The sequence below is a fragment of the Pyrus communis genome, chromosome 15, assembly GCF_041283825.1.
Source record: "Pyrus communis isolate YQ-2024b chromosome 15, ASM4128382v1, whole genome shotgun sequence".
NCBI classification, from domain to species: Eukaryota; Viridiplantae; Streptophyta; class Magnoliopsida; order Rosales; family Rosaceae; genus Pyrus; species Pyrus communis.
This window is the reverse complement of record NC_142579.1, coordinates 29,619,344-29,638,942: the sequence shown is the minus strand read 5'-3', so window position 1 is coordinate 29,638,942 and position 19,599 is coordinate 29,619,344. Positions and strand designations below refer to the sequence as shown.

General features: G+C 38.4%; 1 protein-coding gene across 1 annotated transcript; it reads right to left on the bottom strand.

Annotated features, from left to right (window-relative positions):
* Positions 1–5,998: 5,998 nt before the first annotated feature.
* LOC137748343 (putative polyamine oxidase 5) lies at positions 5,999–8,076 on the bottom strand. Its single transcript, XM_068488490.2, has one exon. The coding sequence runs from the start codon at positions 7,812–7,814 to the stop codon at positions 6,129–6,131; it is 1,686 nt and encodes a 561-aa protein (XP_068344591.2). The 5' UTR covers positions 7,815–8,076; the 3' UTR covers positions 5,999–6,128.
* Positions 8,077–19,599: the final 11,523 nt, after the last annotated feature.

Genomic DNA, 19,599 nt, shown 5'->3' with positions numbered 1-19,599 from the left:
ACAGCATACCATATCATGTTTGAAGGTACTTTTTCAAAATTACACAAACAACTTCATTGAAAACTCAAGTTCTTGTATTTATAGCCTTTGTTCCAAGAGTTTAAACATATGTTTTCATTCAGTATATATATGATGAAATTACCGCGAGAAATTACCATGAAGTATGAAACCAAATTTGCCAATCGACATCAGATGCAACTATCTTTTGCTTGACTAGCTAGTTGTAAACATAGATGGACCATATGTTTTCATTTAACGTATATATGATGAAATTACAACAAAAAATTACCATGAGGTATGAAACCAAATTTGCCAATCGACATCAGAAGCAACTACCTCTTGCTTGACTAGCTAGTTGTAAACATAGATGGACCATTATTTATCACAAGGACAAATCCAAATAAGAAGATGGTTCCTTAATTGCTGTGCAGAACATTACTGTCTTGTAGTTAGAGAGATTTGAGACATCATCATCTGTTACGTGTTAGTCCTTATTCGCATAAGAAAGGATCTGGTACCAAGTGGGGTACATGTTTATGTTTACAACCTTATGACGGAGTGTTGTAGACAATGAAATATACCTTTGATGTACTGAGTGTAGTAGGCACAGTGAAATATATCTCCTATCAAACAACAGATTGTTTCTGGGAAGTAGGAAATTCATTACGTAAAATAAAATATAGGTCAATAAAATAAGTGATTTAGACAATGAGATATGAGACAACTTTTAAAAATGGAACTCTTCATAAATTTTCTATCACCTTATACGTTTTGTAAAATATTTTATGATATTAGCATATAAATTGATGTTAAATTGTAAAATGAAAAAAAAGTTCATAAAAAGTTATACTTTGAAAAAATCTTCTTGATATTTCTCATGAAATATATCTTTGACTGAACGACAGATTCTATCTGGGAAGTAGGAACTAGACATATTGTTGTTTTCCAAACTCCTAGCTAAGACCCTGTTCCCTATGAGTAGACCCTAGATTCCCTCCCAACACCAAATTATAAATTGGAAAATCCAATATATGCTTTTTAGTTACAGAGCATTCTCGTTGGATTTTTTTTGTGAAGAATAAATATATCATCGAATTATATCCGTTTATCATATATCGTGTAATAAAAAATTATTGTAAATTTTTTTATTTAAAATTGAATATAAAAAATACTTGACAAAAACTAACCGCACGATGTACGATGAATAAATGTAATTAGAAGATCTCTAGAATCTTCATGAAAAGAATCCGGAGGATACTTTCTCTTTTGGTTAAGGGATGCCCCTTTATATTATTGCAATGCCACAAAAGCATATCTTAGATGCCAATAAGATAACTTAAAATCAAGTTTTAATCTCCCCTTTGGACATCATTGGCTCTCACTAAAGTTAGCAAAGGTATTTTCATTTAAGGAGAATAAAGGAAAGCAGACAACTTCACATAATATATCATGTATAAACTTTCATTCCAAGATATGTAAGAAAAAAGCATTGGATTAAAGATGTTCGCCACGTAAAGAAAAAGAAATGTTGTCCAAAGGTGGAAGATTCACCCACCATTTTGTAAAGGCATATGATTTGTTTCATCAAATATGAAATATTTAGCAACCAATAGCTTATCAAAAAATTCTTTTTTTTTTTTTTCTTCAGTTAGACGTACTTATGTTATTAGACTATTCATTATGCGGATTTTGAACTCCTTTTTAGTTAGGTTAATCATTATAAATCAGAATGTCAATCCTGCGAGCTGATTTTTAGACCCTAAGGTGTAAAGGGAGAATGATGTATGAAAATCTCTTTTAGTTTTGCAAGAACAATGGAACTAGTCATATTAGGTTTTTGGTAGTTTAGTCTACCAAGTAGTCCTAATTTTTAAACAATTTTCACAGTTTGATTTTTTTTTTTAGAATTAATTTTAGAGTCAATCTTCATCATTCTATTTTTAAACTACTTAGTAAGAGCTTGTGTGGCATTACACAAATTTTAGGAGAGGGGGACATTGAACTGTGAAAATACTAAAATTTACTTCAAGTAAAAGCTTGTGTGGCATTACTCATTGCCTCTTTGTCCTTGATGTGTCGGTTTGTAAGGTGCTTTCTGATTAGGGTTTTGACAATTGAAAAGCACAGCTAAGTTCGTTACTTTTTAGGGTTTTACATCACTAGCATCTCAGGGCAACTGTTAGGATATGGTACTTAGCCACTGAGAATCGAAAAAAGCTTACATGAATATGTGGTTTTTATACCATCAGCCTTTGAGACATTGTTTAGCTATTTTTGGTTATTATCTCTGTAACTACGTGATTCGAAATAACTAATATTCTTCTTCTGAATCAATTTACTAAGTGTGCACTATCCTTAATCAATAGTTTTAATGTTGGTTAGAGGCGAAAAAGAAAGAAAGGCTTCAGGCGAAATTCGATATGAGGGTTAAAGAATGTAAATGTTGGATTAGGCATTGAATGGAGTTTTAGAGTTCAGATAAATAGGTATTGTATTTTTGTGCTGGTCTATCAAACTAATATGAAACATGTGTACATTTAACGAGAGATTCTGCCTTATTATTGGGGATGAAGATGTATCTCCAAAATCGTCAAAATTTTTTCCCTATCTCACTTAGCACTCATCTAGTCTCTCACTCTCACTCATCGCTCACATAATGAATGAGATAGTAGCATAAATGTACACTATAGCCGTGATAGCTAAGCTTTCTCAGTGTACTAATTAGTGTGCACTATCCTTAACCAAAGGTGTTATAATGATGATTAGAGGCTGAAAAGAGGGTCAAGGTAAGTAATCAAAATGTTGGATTAAGGCAGTGGGTGGATGGAGGTAGGGTTGGAAATGGAGAGAATCTCATTTGTTTGTTTATGAGCCAGACAAGGACAAGGACTTGGTGACAGAGAGCCCTTCATATGCACAATCATCAAAGGGTGATTGAAGCCCACAAGAGGTAGAAAGACTAAAAGAGACAGCAAGTGGGCCAAACCCTAAAAATTTCTCTTCTCTCTTCTCCTTGCATATCTTAAATAATGGAGTCTCTACGAAGAGATCTTGATTTGACCACACACGAAGTTTGAAAGCGAGAGAAAGACTTATATCGAACGAGTTTATTAGTGGAGATGCAGATGGTGAGGAGAAAAAGCAAGAGTGAAAAAGTGGTAATGATGCAGGAAACTGAAACTGGTGGAGTTTGGTGGGTTGAGAAAATTGTCGAGATGCAAATGTGATGGAGAGAGAAGAGAAAGAGTGATCTTAGCCGCACGATTCTACGTAAACGGTTGCGATTATTTGATCCCAAGAGTTCGCATAAAAAGTGTATGAAGAGGGTTCTGGTCCGCTAAATTGTAGTCTCCCTCAACAACAGAACTGGATCCTTTCCTGAACTTAGGATGGGGATCCTCATGAGCAGCCCATCTGGACCGTTCAAACTTGATTTAACGGCTGCAATTATTATAACTTTTAGAGGGTCCCCTGTTTGGAGCCGTTGGATCACATTTCAACGATCTGGATGGACTGCTTAGGAGGATCCCCATCCTGAGCTCAGCAGAGGATCCAGTTCCCTCAACAACCTAGTGCCTTCAATTATGTGATTTGTTGTTTGCTCATTTGGTATAATGGTGATGGAAAATCCATAGCATAGTCAATTATTAATTCATGTGGACCTTGTTGAAAGGCCAATAAGAACCTTTGATTGGAATGAAGATAGGCAATCCAACGGCTGGGATGGGAATTCATATGGTATTATCAAAAACCAAAAAAAAAAAAAAAAAATTGTTTGGGACAAATGAATCTGGTATAAATATGAGAATTGTTATTAACATTCCAAAAATCTTATTTGGTACTCCAAACTTTCTATAATTAGAAAGACAAATACTCTTATGAAGAGTGTAGAATGAAAATTTTAAAATGCTAATAATAATTCTGTAAATATTTAGGTTGTTAGTGTTGCTTGAGGCCAGTCATTTTCTGTCGATATTACAATTTCATGGATTTTGCTACAGAGCAAAATATAATGGTACCAAGTGGCTAGGCAACTGTCCGTATGTATTAAAGGCTAAACTATCTCTGTGTGGCAAACTACACACATGTGCACATAAGCAACTCTACTTCTATCTCGTTGATATAGACAACCAGGTTTATCGGTACGCTGACCTAAGACAGAGAATCCGTCTTATGACTAGTTGTATGTGTTTTTTTTTTTTTTTTTTGGGTCGATGTCCTTTATCACGTGAAGTCAAGTGATTAGTTGGAAAATCCCACACGTATACAAGCAACTCTATTTTTTATCCCATTGTTAAACACACGAGAAAGTTTACAAGTATGACGACCTGAATGAGAGAATTTTGTTGGAGAACAATTCAGAAATAAACAAAAATAACAGAAAAAAACAGAACTTGAAATTCTAATATTTTATTTACCAAATATACTTGATGTCCAGAATGAAATTATACAATAAATTCATAAACTAATATAAAAATACAATGATACTAACTTGATCACAGAAGGTAGAGGCTAGCGTAAAAGCTATGTCCTTCGAACAGTATTTTCGTCCCACTCTTGTGCTTGTGGTTCTACAACGTCTGTTCGACTAGGATACAACTACCAAATTCTACAACCCGCACTGGATTATAGAACTCTAGCGAATTGCTTTGTGTGTTTACTCTCTGGAAATTTTGTACGGAAGATAAGGAGGAAGAAAAGATGATTCTCACTTGGATACTGTGATTGCAAATATATAGGCTGTTTCACACCCTTTCAAATACATGTTCAGTGTATTTGAAAGCACACAACTCTTTCTAATAGCTGTGTCTTTTAATCAAAAAGTACAACTCTTTCTAATAGCTGTGTCTTTTAATCAAAACGTTTTTTAATTAATAAATTAATTAAAAAACTTAATCCGAAAATTAAAATTAATGAATCTGATTAATTTTAAATTCCAAGGCCCAAGGCCCTTGTCTTGATTAATTAATATTAATTGTATTTAGGCTATATTATATTCAAGCCTAATCCACACAACCATAAGGCCCAAGCCTTCAATCCATTTCCAAATGGTCCAAGTTCTAATTACTAAGAAAAGGGAATAAGCCTATATAAAGGCTTGTGAAAAAATACTATTGACCAATGTGGGACAAGAGGGTCTCAAACTCCAACAAATTTATCTTGTAATCATTTATATATTTCTTTCAATCGAACTCTTTTGTAATGTGATGAGAAGAGATACATTGAGTCCCACCTTCCTACACTTTAGCCAACTTATTTAACTGTTTTTTTTTTTTTTCACATGACACCGGAAGAGATAACTATTGATTCGTATGCTGCATTGGTACGGGACCAAGGAGACAAACACAAAGAAATGTAGCCCTAACTTTAACAAAGAATTAATAGAATAATACAAGGAAAGAAACAACTCTTTTATTCACACGACAGACGAGAAGAGACAAACGATAGGATCGTATGAAGCTTGTTCAATGACAAACACAAGAATTGGGCCCCTAACTTTAACAAAGGATTAGTAGAAGAATACAAGGAAGAAAATAACTCCATCATCAAAGAAATGCCTTTGGAAGGGAAACTCTTGTATGGGATTGAAGAACGCAATGTCATGGGCAGTGAGTGCAGGAAAGGAACGGATGGAAGGACTCCCAGCTGGAAAGAGCCGGGTTTATCGGATCCTGTCCATTGAGCAATCCAAAACGGACACTTGGTAGGGAAGAGAGGTGGCATCCAAAGCTTTCTTTGTTTTTGTGCTTCTCTCCAACACCTTGAAATATTCAATATCATCACACCCTCTCATCACACATGTGGTTTTTGAGGAGAACAATGTTACGATACTGATTGTCACACTCTCGTTTTCTCTTTTTACGGTTTATCTCTTGTTTTCCCCGTATATTCATCTTTGATTTGTATAATCCGAATACCCGAAGGGCCGAAAGAGAAAATGAAGTGTGAAAATCGCCTCCCCACAAATATTACAATCTCACAATCAAAGAGAAAGGAATGGAAAACTGAAAGTGACTTCTTTAATTCATGCAATACTTTAAAGAAAGAGAAGCAAAGATGTTCAACATGAAAAAGAAAATTAATTAATATTTCATAGAAATAATTGATCAAAAATAATAAAAATCCTACTAATAATTGTTCCAAACACCAAGTTGGTAATGTTGGAGAAGCCTACTGGCTTCCCTAAGGCCACTACAGTAAGCTCCATGGGTTGTGGAATAATGGGTTCTGTGTGTAGCTTCCCCTGCAAACAGAATCTGCAGTGGAGGTGAAGAACTAGCAGCACTACCAGAATCATCAGATGGCAATGGCTCTGCCATGCTGTCCAAATCCTCACCGCTTGATCCAACTGCAACATACGAGTATGATCCCAGAAACAGTGGATCACTACCCCATTGACTCTTCAAAACCTGGGAAAATTTCACTTCGGAGTTCTCCTCCGGATTCCCATTCCCATTGCACAATTCATGGGAATGTGAGTTTTGTGATAGGAAGCTGGACACCGTTTGTGAAACCCCGTTGATAATCTCTTCATCTGAAAGTGCTTCTAGCGCACGTGCTTCTTCCCCTGCAAACCAAGAAAGCAGAACGCTGGAATTGTGGTAGAGAGGGCAGAGAGAAGCTGTCTTCCTCATCCACCACGGGATCTTTTTATTCCTGAGCTCTGAGTCTGCTCTGTGGAAAACCATTTGTAAAAATGGAAACTTGCTGAAATCTTGGGACTTCGGAGGAGCATGATTAGAACCCAGCTGCAGAAACAGCTTGTTAACAACGCCAAATCCAAGCCTCGAAATCGCCTCGGTTTTGAAACGAGGCAGAGGTGGATTGAACAGACCAGAATCTTGGCGAATCGAAGCTTTGAGCACCCCCAAAGAAACTGTAACAATAACATGATCAGCTAACAAAACTGACCCATCAGAAAAATGGAGCTTCACAGGCCTTGTGTCGGATTCATAGCCCTTGTTCTTGCGATTATCCGGCTGCCATTGAATTTTTCTGACCTTCTTGCCCAATTGGATCAACCCAGGTGGGAGTACAGAGGCTAGAGATTGAACAATGCTCAAGTACCCTTTAGCAATGGTGATTTCTTCGCCAGGAAACATCCGGTACTCGCTTTCTGCATTGTAATCGAGAGTTAACAAATCACCGGCTGATGTATAAGTCCTTTGGATGTTCTCATGCATTGCAAAGATGGCCTCTTGCAGCAACTTTCTGCTCCAATTTGTATAGCCACTGACCTGCTCATCTCGGTTTTTCTTCCAAACCCAATACGTATCAAGGCCTTGCCTTAAGAAAGAGCCGACACTGAGCTTCCCAACACCGTCATTGCTTGCAAAAATCCTGGAAGCTTCATCTCCAAGCTTACTGTATTCAAAATCACCATTGCACTCTCTGTCTGTACTTTCATCAAACACCTGCTTCCTCTGAGCATAATCCATCAAGTTCTTGAACAGAGACGAAATAGGGTCCACCACATCCGGTTCCAGCTCCAACCCACCTTCCGCGACGGTGGTGGGCTCGTCGGAGGACCCGTCCATGCACTCCCACGGCTGCGCTGACTCGAGGGCATTGATTTCCTGAGCAATTTTATGAACCGGGCTGCCTCCAATGCCGTGGATCCAGGTAGCTCCCATCTCAATCCGGTCGCCGCCGAACTCCGACGTGTTGATTCTGCCGCCAATTCTCTCCCCGCCTTCCACAACCACGAGCTCGAACAAGTCCTTAGACCCTGCAGCAGTGTACAGCTTGTTCGCCGCCGTGACGCCGGCCATTCCCGCTCCAATTATCACAATCCGTGATTTCTTGGCCACCATTTTTGTTTCAGCTGGAACCAAATTAATGGTCTTTTGGAATTTCTCAAAGGATGATGGAAAGTGAGAAAAGAAAGAAGTGTGAGGAGTGTGAGGTGAGAGATTGAGTTTACTGATGAGGATTTTATAAGTGAAGAGAAAGAGGAGAGAATACTCTGTTTTTCTTATAAAACTCTACATTTTTTTCTCAATTTTTTTTTTTTTTTTTTCCAGAAAGCGTTCTGATCTAATACTGCATTTACAGTTTACTTGACGTAATATTATTAGACTAAAATAGTATGATAACAATAAATTTGATTATATTATAAAATCATGATTCTACGTTTACGATAAACTCGTGACATATAACTTGGTTTTCCTACTAAACACATGGCTCCACTTGTGTTTTATTTTTATTTTTATTTTTGAGGTCTACTGGTAGAAGAAATATGGCCGATACCTAAAAGACAATTTCTGTATGAAATCTTTGTCCAGTAGGTCCTATAATCCCCCTCAACGCTGCTGCCATTTATGTCCAAAGTATCAATTATTATCTATCTTCTGCAACTCTCGTTTGAATTTTGGATTTACCCATTTCTACTGCTTGGACATAAAAGATCTGATATCTTTCGGGCAAACGTTACCAGAGGCAAAGGGGAAAGGTGACATTTGTGATATGGGATTTGCCAAGAACATCTGAAACTAAAAGGTTTGATAGGGCCTCTCACCAACCTTCACATGTACATTGGGTGAGGGATAGCCCACCAACTGAGCATTTCAATGGTCCCGATCAATTTGATGGTTTTGATCGCTTTAATGAGTTATTTTTGCTTACGTATCAAAGTTTAAATTATTTTCAACAACGAATGACTCGTTAGTTGTAAAATGCTTGGTATTTTCTTTTGATTTTTTAGTTCAATTGAACTATTCTTCCATTAGAGTTTATTGCGTCTTTGCTGGGTTCATAATATGATACAATGTTCATATTACGTACTAAACTTTTCAATTATATATAAACAATATTGAAAAATGGGTGAGTCAATAATTAAACACTCGATTGCATAGATAAGTATTCTTAATCAACTATTGCTTTGATGGTCAGTAGAGGAGCCAGTTTGGAGCAATGGCTGCTCATGACCCCAGGTCCCCAACAGCTTCCTAACCTCATGTATATTTGTTGGTAAATTTATCTTTGACTCCAACTAAAGAGACTGAACAACGTTGAATTACAACTTATTGTTGCTTCTTTCTTCTCCAATTTCTTTCTTTCTTTCCTGTGTCTGTCTTCTCTTTTTTCTTGTATGCAACCCAATGGTGCACACCACGTCGTAGGCAGGTCTTAGCAGTCTGCAATCCTAAGCACACCTTGGCAAATGCAGATGCTAAAAGAACACAACAGTTATCGATAAATATCATCATCACAAGTTTTTGGCGAATGTTAGTAGATTTTGATAGGTGCCCAACAAATGCTTGATGGAATGGTGCAATGAATTTTTTTAGTTGAAATCATGACCTTATTGTTGTAAAGTCATGACTTCGCCACTACATGAGGTGCATGACGAGTTAGTGATTGTATAAACCCTTTTCTTTATTGATGGGATCTATTGTGAAAAACCCTAAACTATAGTCTATCTTGGCCAACGTGTGATTTGAATGGTATGAGACTGAGATATTTTTGCTCAACACTCTCAAGCAGTGATAATGCTCACCAACTTACTTATTATCATTGCATGATTTTAAATTTTAAAATTTGTGTCTATTTAGTATACAAATATCGAAAATTAAATTTATCTAACAATAATAAATAAAATGATGAATATCATCATCACTCGAAAATGATGAGCAAAAATAATTCCGATTGAGATATAAAGGTAACGAATCATTGTGGCCATAAGCAACATGATGACATTCATTACTATGCCCCAACGTTATTATTATTATACACTAAGTCGTGGGATTACAAATGTTTATCAATTCAATAATTTCAATTCATTGTTTAGCATATCCAAACTTTTTTATAAATCTTCATCAAAGGTAGTGCAGATATGAGAATTATATTAAGAACCCCATCGTAATCACACGAGTTTATATCACTTTCGAACTCCGTTGGAATATATATTACTTTCGCATATGTGAGAGTCGAATATCAAACTTCATTCAAAGTAAAGAGAATTATTGAAGCAAAGACTAATTGATCAAATTATGTTATTAAACCTACAAAAGTTCATTCGGGAAATGATAATCACGCATCCATGTCACTCCTCGCTCACTCATGTTTACTCATTTTCGTTTATTATGTTTGACTTATTAAATTTGATGGTTGGAAAAAGAATGGTGTGTAAGAAGAAGAAAATTCATTTGTGTTTATTATTTCCCAATTCATATTAGGTTTTGCATAACAGTTTCTCAATTTATTTAATTAAAAATTGGTTATAATATTAGTAAAATTAATAATTTAGTAACATCAACGACAACTACAATTTCATAGTTAATGATCTTAATGTGTCAAAAAATTGAGAGCTAATCAACACTTTTCTAGTGAGGGAAAAAAAAGGTAGTTGAGTTCATTATTGCTACTTTGCTTTTACGATGATTGAGACCCATATTTTGATATGGGAATTGATAGGAGAATGATGGGAGTGGAATGGGGTACAAAACTGCCCATCTGTTCAAATCATTGTTCAATTGTTGTTGGGGTTTCATTTTTCAGCTTTTTAGCTAAAATGGTTAATAGAATTGGCATAATTTCTTACTTTAATTATTGACAATGAAAATAGAAAGAATTGGTTATTGAGTTTGTTCACCATAAATCACTTTAGTCATTTTGTAAAAAAAAAATGTCAATATCTTCGTTAACTAGATGTTGGTTTGACAAAAATATCCTTAAAAAGATGATCATGTGGTCGTTTAAGTAATAATCTAATGAGAATATTAACAGATTTTTCACAAAATTACCAAAATGATTTATGGAGGGCAAACTCAGAGACTACTTCTACCGATGTTCATTATTAGGGACCAAACTAAAAAATTATGTTAATCTCATAGACCATTTTAACTAAAAGACGTTCACCATTTTTGTCTGAATTTTTTCGTTGCCAATTTCGAACACATAGGAGTACTATTTCATTGACTATGTCATATACTAAAGGAGTAGGATTCTCTTTCATCTTTTTTTCCTTCCCCTTTCCTTCCCTCCTATCTGAATGGTCACGGTTAAGCCACATCAAGATCTTATATTAATTTTTTATAGAAAAGAAAGACAAAACAAAGAATGTGAGAGGAGGGGATGAAAAGAGAAGGAGAAATAATCATAATCTTGTACTAAAATACTTGGAATGGTACTATTTCAACCCAATTTCTTAATGTTTCTTACATAGATTCTTCTATGATTGGTGATTTGAAAATATATCTTAATCGTATAAATATGCGTTGCAGAAACATAAAGATAGTTTGGTAAAAGAAGAATTTAGGACTAGCGTTCTTAAGTCGCAAATTGTCCCCTTGTGTTAGAGGTGGCTTGTACTTTCTATTTAGATATTGTTTCTCCCTATGTTGGCATATGGTTTAAAGGCGGTAGGGGTTTTTGAGGTTTGGTCAACAATGCTCACAGGGCATGAAGTGGCCTAACTTCATAGTGCCTAGATACCTCCAATCTCCTTTCTCCCATTTTTTTAGATCTTAATACTTTTTCTCTTGATAGTTTACTCAACCACTCGTACTTATATCATACTCGTAGGTAAACAAACTCTCCTAATCAAATCTACTTTAGCTTTTAAATGATGGGGAAGATCAAAAGAAAATAAAATAATCCAACAAGTTTTCTCGTCCAAGAAATTTCTTCTAAAAAAATGGTCTTTAAAGTTTTTGGGTGACGACCTTCAAACGCTTTTGCGTCGTCACTAAAGAGATTGTTCATATCATTAGCGACTGTTTCTGGATAATTATTTCGTCACTAAAAGTTTATTTTATTTGGATGAAAAACTTGGAAGAGAAAATGAGGGCAACTGATAGGGTTACCTAGCTGTGAGGTTTTTCAAAATAGAGTTATTTTATGTTTATTTTACTATATTGTCCATAATTTCTGTTTGGTTATTTTTCTTTTGTTTTGTTGACAAGGTTAATTTGGTCTTTTCACTTTCTTTTGGTTGACAAAGAGGATTTTGTTAATAGGTAATTCAGATATTGGTTCATCCAAAATGAATGGAACAAGGCTCCCTCTTCGATTATATTGGTCGTGTCTTCCATTGGAATTTTTTTTGTAAAAAATTGAAAATAAATTTGTGTTCAATGTTTATACTTTATAGTTAGGTCAACTGGTTAAAGTATTGTGTCTGCTCTTTGCACCTAAAGTCAAATTCACTTCTTAAAAAAAAAAAAAAAAAGAAAAAAAAAAGTAGTTTATAATATCGTCTTTTCAGACAAATATGTTAGTGTTCCGATCGAATGGACTAAGCCTTATATTTCCAAGGCTACGTGCAGCTGAGGCCCAACGAATGGGTTATTGAGGCCCAAATTAAACTTCATCCGCATTAAGATCATAGTGGGCCAAATTATATCTAATGGATTTAGAGGGACATTGTAGCCAACCCATTTGAGCAAAACTTTGAGATTTGCTATTACCAAATTGTGAATTGCGAACCAATTTTGTTGCAGGATATGCTTACAAGTAATACCCTAAGCCCTAACCCGTAAACCTTCGTGCACATATTTTAAAATTTCAGTGCAACTCACGGAATATTACTAATTCTCGTATAATGTCATTAATAACATACCATCCGTCAAGACTCCCAAATAATTTTCATAATTAGTTTATTCGTTCACACATATTATAACACGTAACGATAAAATAAAAAAAATTCTTTATTTCCCTAATATCACAGAATTTAGTTTTATTGTTGCTCCAAGATTTATTTGTCACATGTTTGGCAGATTGCACGATATACACAACGACCGAATCAACAAATTGAAAATTTGGTCGAACAAATTAATATATATCCAAATCCATTTTTTGAGTGGGACCCACCGTACCGAGAGTGTTCCAGGTGGATGCTGACTCACTGCATTTGGGAAATTTCAAAATTTGTGATTCTTTCTCATCCTTTTTCTGGTCAATCAATGCAGTCAACGCAGTGCTGAATCGCAGATAATTCTCCAAATATAAATATAAATAAATTGGTTGATTAGTAAAACAAAACCAATTTCGAAGAAATTAACAAAAGGCATGTATTTCTGATTAAATTCTGTAATTTTCGTTTTTGCCAGTTAGCCCCTCTCTAACCGCATGCACTCGCAGTACCCCAACCTTCACCATTTTCTCTGTGTTACTAAATTTTGCTAATTAGTCCCTATACTATTCACATTTTTCATCTCCTACACCTTACTCTGCAAAATCCCACCGAACCACCTGGCATGGCCGCCATTACCATAAAACTCCATTTCTTCCTATACCCACTAAATTACTCAACGCACCCCTCAGATTCAGAGTTCAAAATTCAAAGTAGGTCTCCGTCTTCCCCGATAAACCTCGCCAGCGCAGCATCGTCCCAATCCATCTCCACCCCCACCTCAGCCCAACCACTACGCGCCAACTCTTCTGTTTCACTACACGCGCCGCCGAACCCACTCGCCTCTTCCTCCTCCGCCATTACCAACTTCAAAGATTCCAAGCCGATAACCTCCTTTGCAAGCCCGTACAAACCGCTGACCTCCTCCACCTCCTCCATCAACCACTTCTCCGACTCCAACCCCAGGACCTCCTTCGCAATGCCGTACAGCCCGCCGCACAGGTCGACGCTCGCCATGACAGTCGACACCGAGTCCGAGAACGCCGGTCCACAGCTCTCCTCGTTGAGGTTGATGGTGACGTACGACGAGGGTAGCGCTTGGAACACCCACGACGAGGAGTACGGGTTCTCGACGAAATTCACCGCCGCGGCACCTGCAGTGGGGACGATCGGCCAGTCTTTGTTCACGAGCTTCACGAGCTCCTCAAGCGCCCCGCCGTTTGCCTTGGATATCATAGTCTTAACGTCGTCGTTTTCCACTTTCTCAACCGCCAGATCTCGATGCTTCTTCGCGGCGCTCCCCTCGTCTTCCGCCGCTTCGCTTCCGGGTCTCTTGCGCGCATCCTCCATGAGAGAGAGAGAGAGAGAGAGAAGAGAGAGAGCAGTGAGGACTGTGGAGTGTGTGGGCGCGCTCGGTGTGGTGTGTACTGTCGTATATATCAGGTGGCCCACACCTCAAGCGGAGGAATAAGGATTTATGGTCTCATATTTGTGGGTCCCCATCTTGGGATGATCTTAGCCGTTGATTCTCACTCGCTTGGAGGATCCAACGGCTGGGGTTATGTTCAAGATTTTGTGCTACGTTTGGAAGGCGCGCTGACGTGGCGTAGTGGGAGGAAGGAAAAGGCGCGATTTTTATTGTGTATTAATTAGCGGCAGAGTGGGAGGAAGGAGGCTTGGAGAGAAAGAAAGACGATTTTTAGCACCTTCGTTTTAATGAGGAAATTACTGTTTTGGACATGGAATTTATTTGCTATTTATCCAACAAAATTTTTTATTTCTAGATACTCTTCTCATCCCAAAGCTGCTTTATTTAGCTTATTGGTTAAGCAAAAGCACTGAGTAAGAAAGTGTACGGAAACATCTACAAGTTGTACATAAAGTGTGAAAAAAATTAAAATTACTTTGACATTCTCGATATTTTCGTGAGTTTGTTAATGTGCTTTTCTTCATAGCACTTGAGTCTATTGGATCCCCTCTCAACCCGTTGGTGTTGATCCCTCAGTGCCCTCAGGTTATCAAAGAAGTTGAAAAATGACTCGTACTGGACCTTCGACAATTGCTTAGCCTGATACAACTTGGTCAAGGCCTTCTCAGCATCTTGGAGTCCTTTGAGACTGAAGAAGGGATTGAAAAATATCTTTGCATCCATTCTTTGAAGATCCGGTGTTGATCTTGAAGATGTTGAGGCTTGAAGAGGCGCCTTGGAGACCTCAGCTTAGTCTGGATTTGCCCGAACTCTCTAACAAGTTCGAGCAAGGAGGCCGTGGTTGGAATGGATGCAAGGGGTAGAGGCATCACTCCAGCACCCCCAGAGGTAGCAGCGGTGGAGGTAGCTTTAGAAGAGATAGAAGGAAAAGGCCCAAAAGTCAAGGAAGTAGCTGCAACGGTATTCTTTGACCGAGGAATGGGAATCACTATGACCCTAGAAGCTTTGGGAGGCTCGAGGAGAACTGCTTTGCAAGCTGCGAACCAAGGAAACTTGCCCAAACCTTCGTTAGAAGCCTGTTTTAAAACCAAGAAAAAGTGAGTTAAGAGGATGATCTGCAATTGGAATTAAAGAAAAACCAAAAAAGAAAAGTTGGTATACTTGAGTCGAGCTTTGAGCTTTAGAAAGAGGTGAAGGTGGTGTTGTTGCCCTTGATGGTTGAGGAGGGTCAACCTTGCTTGTTGAAGGGGGATGAGTGAAGGAAAAATTTTGTCCTAGCTAAGAACATGTAAGAACATTTGAATACATAGGCATACTAATAACACTTTAAAGTAGGCATGCATTCAAAAACAATTCATAAAACCCATGACTTTCAAAGCCTAGTATATGGTGAACCATAAGACTCTTTAACAATATTAAAGAGAATAAGAATTTAGAGATTCTTTACCCTTGAAGCTCATCCTTGATTACACAAGGGATTCACCCAAGTGGAGAGCCTTCAAGTCACCTCCTTGCTCCTTGGATCTTCCTTGTGATTTCCTCCCTTTTAGTGCTCCTTTTCTTCTTTGAGGATTTGAGGATTTGTTCTCCAAAAACACCAAAGGTTTGGTGTCTCTAAGTCTCCACACCAAAGATGTAGTGTGAAGATGAAATGGATGACTTAGGGAAGAAGAAGATTGCTAGATGTTCCTCCCCTAAGTGGCCGGCCTCTATGTAGAAAATGAGAGAATATGTTTCACCCAAATTCAATTAGAAAACCCTTTTTAGAAACAAAGCTATAAAGATGACTTTATACTTCATCTCTTAGGTTAGTGGCAAACTTGCAATTAAGCAAAAGTTCCCACTACCCTTGATATGGCCGGCCTCCATTTGTTATTGGGCTTAATTGCCCATTTTGTTTTAGTTGTCATACAACTTAAACATAATGGGCCTTGTGGACCAAAACGTTTTTGTGCCCCGAAGCCCAAAACTAACTTAAACGCCCAATACGAACGTTTCGTATAATTAATTAACTATTTAATTAATCTTGACCATTCTTCAATTAAACCATTTAATTGCTTATCCATTTCATATAATTTCTTCACTTATATCCTTGCTCGGTGTACGATCCATTAGGTTCCAATTAGCGAGGTAGTGGGCGATGTTACTCTTAACAATCGATTGTGAATTGAAACCACATTTCAATTCTCCCTTAAAATTAGTGTTTGCTAATCTTTAGGGCTTTCACAAACCATGGGTGACGCCTAGCAGCATGTCATGGTTACCCAAGCTAAGTAGAAGTGGTTGGAGAACCTATCCAGTTACAACTACAATGCAATACGGTCCTTCTCTAATACAATACTCTTAATCACATTGTTTAAGTGATAGTTTGTTTCATGTCTACTATCCAATGTGATATTTCTCTATATGATTCAATTGAATAAGATTTGGAACAAACTTCCTTAGTCATATTCATATGCTTTGGCCAAAGACTCTCGAATCATATCTTAGAGTATTCTCCTTCCACCATGGAAGGTTAGAGATTCCTTGTTGTGCATTCATATGCCTACATGACTAGATAGCTTGACCCCAACAATGCCGTGGACACTCCAATGGAATGCCGTTGACATAATCAAAGATCAAGGACCTAACCATTAGACATCAATGATGCCTCAGGTCAAAGGACTACTTTGCATATTGCAATTATTGAGTTCTCACATGACATGTATGTTCGAACTCTCGTTTGATCGTTGTTCAGTGTACTCGATTACTCTTTCGAGCACCTATGTGTTTGCCTTAGTGTCCAACACCAAATGACTTGAGACTAGTTCATACTCACGCTTGAGTCGACATAACACATACTAACCTTAGCGGATTGTCAATGCCCAATTGGCAATCCTATGGCTAGGAACGTTTTAGGAATGAACATAAGAGAAAGGTCCCGTTAATTTAACTAACTTAAATCACTTGTCTCTTAGATCAAATACATTCCTTGGATTCCCTTATTGCTTAAACACAAGATACTATAAATAGTGATTAACAATAAGCTTTGCCCTCTATTAATCATATAAAAGTTTAACACAATAAGTATTCCAAAAAGCTATTACATCAAATGAGTGGCTTTGTGGGCATACTTCCAACAATGAGAGTCACCCGAGCCCTCACCAGAGACCTATTACACCAAAAGAAAAGACAAGTGTTAGCAAGTCAATTTGTATAAGGGAATGACAAGGGTAAAAACATTTATATACCTGTGAGGACCCTGGGACTTTGGAGGGAGACTCTGTCACTGTAACTACCCTGGAAGGAGCAGGTGGGCTAGCCCGAGAAGAAGTTTGGGAAGCCCTTGGGCCAATTGCCTCTGAAACCGGGGATCTCAAGGACTATGAACTCCCCAAAGGTAGTTGATGGCTGGCAAGTGGCTTCATGCACTGAGGAAGACTAGCACAAGCAATACACATGTTATGTGTTAGTGAGGAAACTTGAAAAAAGGATAAAATGAAGAGATTGAGAATAAGAGTATTACTGGAGCACTGTCATCTTCTACATAGTGAAACATCTCCCTAGTCTTTGGATTAAATTGGGAGGTGAGAGTCGCCACCATTGCTGGAGAAGGAGTTGAAGGAGTAGGAGTTGAGCTCTGCCCGACTTAAAAAGCTGGTGCCTCAACCTTTGCCTAGGAAAAGAATAAAAGAGCTTGTTACAATTTGGAAGATCACAAACTTAACCAGAAGTGAAATAAAGTATACCTTTAAAGGCTTGGCCCGAGAGGAAAAAGTCGTGCTGCTTAGGCTAAAGGAGAAAAAGGCTCGGGCTGGCTGCTCTCTTCACCTCTAGTGTCCTATTTTTCAAGAATGACTAAGGGCTTAGAGAATGGGAATTATACCTTCAACTCCTCGAGAATGATATCAAGGACTGTCTTATCCTCTAGTTGGACTTCGGCTCTCGACCGCACCTTTTTGGGAGTGGGGGTAGGTCTCTTGGTTACTGGAAGCCCTAGTTACAAGAAAGAATGAGGCGTTAGTTCTTCTTACCTGTTTCAACTAGAGGGGCATGTGAGGATTTGGAAGCCTTAGAGGTTTGAGCCCTACTCCTCTTTCTAGTTGGGGTTGCCCGTGGACCAGGAAAAGCAAGATGAGTCTGAGGCTGCTCCTCGAGCTCGAATTTAGAGGATTTTACCACTGTCGTGCTTGTCCGCCGAGGTGCCCGAGTCTCCACTTCAGGCTCAGCCTCGGCCTTTAAGTCACCAAAAAGCTCAAAGATGTCCCAAGTGTCTCCGACAGCGTGGCTGGACCCAACCTCCTGTCTTGCAACCTCAGCCACAACCTTTTAGAGGATGATTGTATCTGCAACTTCTTCATCTAGCCAGACATCCACTTCCTCAGTGTTGCCCTGGGCTGCAAAGACCAAAATGAAAGATGATTAGTTATTGACTACAAAAAACATCATCACAGAGAAGTAAGAAAGAAGAAGAGGGCAATGAGATATACCTATTAGAAGAAACGGGTTCTTCTAGTGGATCACCTCATTCTAGTTTTCAAGTTCAATGTCTTTCGAGTAGAATTTGAAGAAGAGTTGCCCGAAGAGGCAATCATGGGCCTTCCTAATGTCCACTTCATATTTCTTCGACCACTTGCTCATCACTTCAAGACTGCGTTAAGCCGCCAGAAAAGTCACATCGGTAGGAGAACAAAGGCGATAAGAGGTTCCACAATGCATCGAGTCAAAAAATGGCACTGGGATAGCTTGCCTAAAACCTAGCTGCATACCATAGAAGTTTGGGTGGTAAATCTCTAGCCCGTGTTCATAGCCCGTTCACTCACTCTGCACTCCCCTGCTAAGTCTCGTTGCTGGATACAGATCATGAACTTCTCCTTGCAGATTTGGCTAGCATTCTCCTCAAATGCATTTGCAAGATCTGGTCCAAGAACTCGATATATCTTCTCAGCACGGAGGTGCCCCACTCCAAGTTTGCCCGAGTCTGGCAAACTCTAAAGAAATACAAGCAGGCGAGAGTGAAGTGGTTTGTAGGAGATGAATAGGCCAAAATGCAAGCAGGAGCCACTCATTCTGGGAACTCCAGGTTGGGTGCCCGAAATTCGAGGAAGTATCACTGGAGCCACAATTGAACCATCTAGGTTGGCTCATTGAGATTGGTTTCGAAGGGTTCGTGTCGGGTCATCTCGTACAACAGGTGGTAAAGGTAGGCGAGGAAGAAAGGCCCCGTGGTTATGTTATCAAATGAGTGCAGCGCCTCTACCAAGGGAATCGTCGCCAATTTCACTCCCTTGGATTTGTTTGGGAATACATGCTTGTTGAGCTAGTACATGAGGAAGTACATATGCTTCTGATCCTCATTTGCAGTAGCGGAAGACGAGCTGAAAGTACTTTTGGTAAAAGGGATAAAGCCTGTGAATGATGTCTTGTAGCTTTTGAAAGTCGAAGGAGTGTACTCCAGCCGAATGAGGGAATCAGAAGCACCCAAGCTTTTAGCAGTCGGGCAAGAAAAAGATGACCAATCGTGGGTCACGTCCAACGCATCTGCCCGAAAACTTAGGCCATGTCGAGGATTGTTGGAGACATGAGACCCATTCGAAAGTCGAATGTGTTGGTCCCA

What these genes read in the sequence shown, in the direction of transcription:
- LOC137748343 (XM_068488490.2), bottom strand. Translation starts at nt 7,814, where the DNA reads ATGGTGGCCAAGAAATCACGGATTGTGATAATTGGAGCGGGAATGGCC.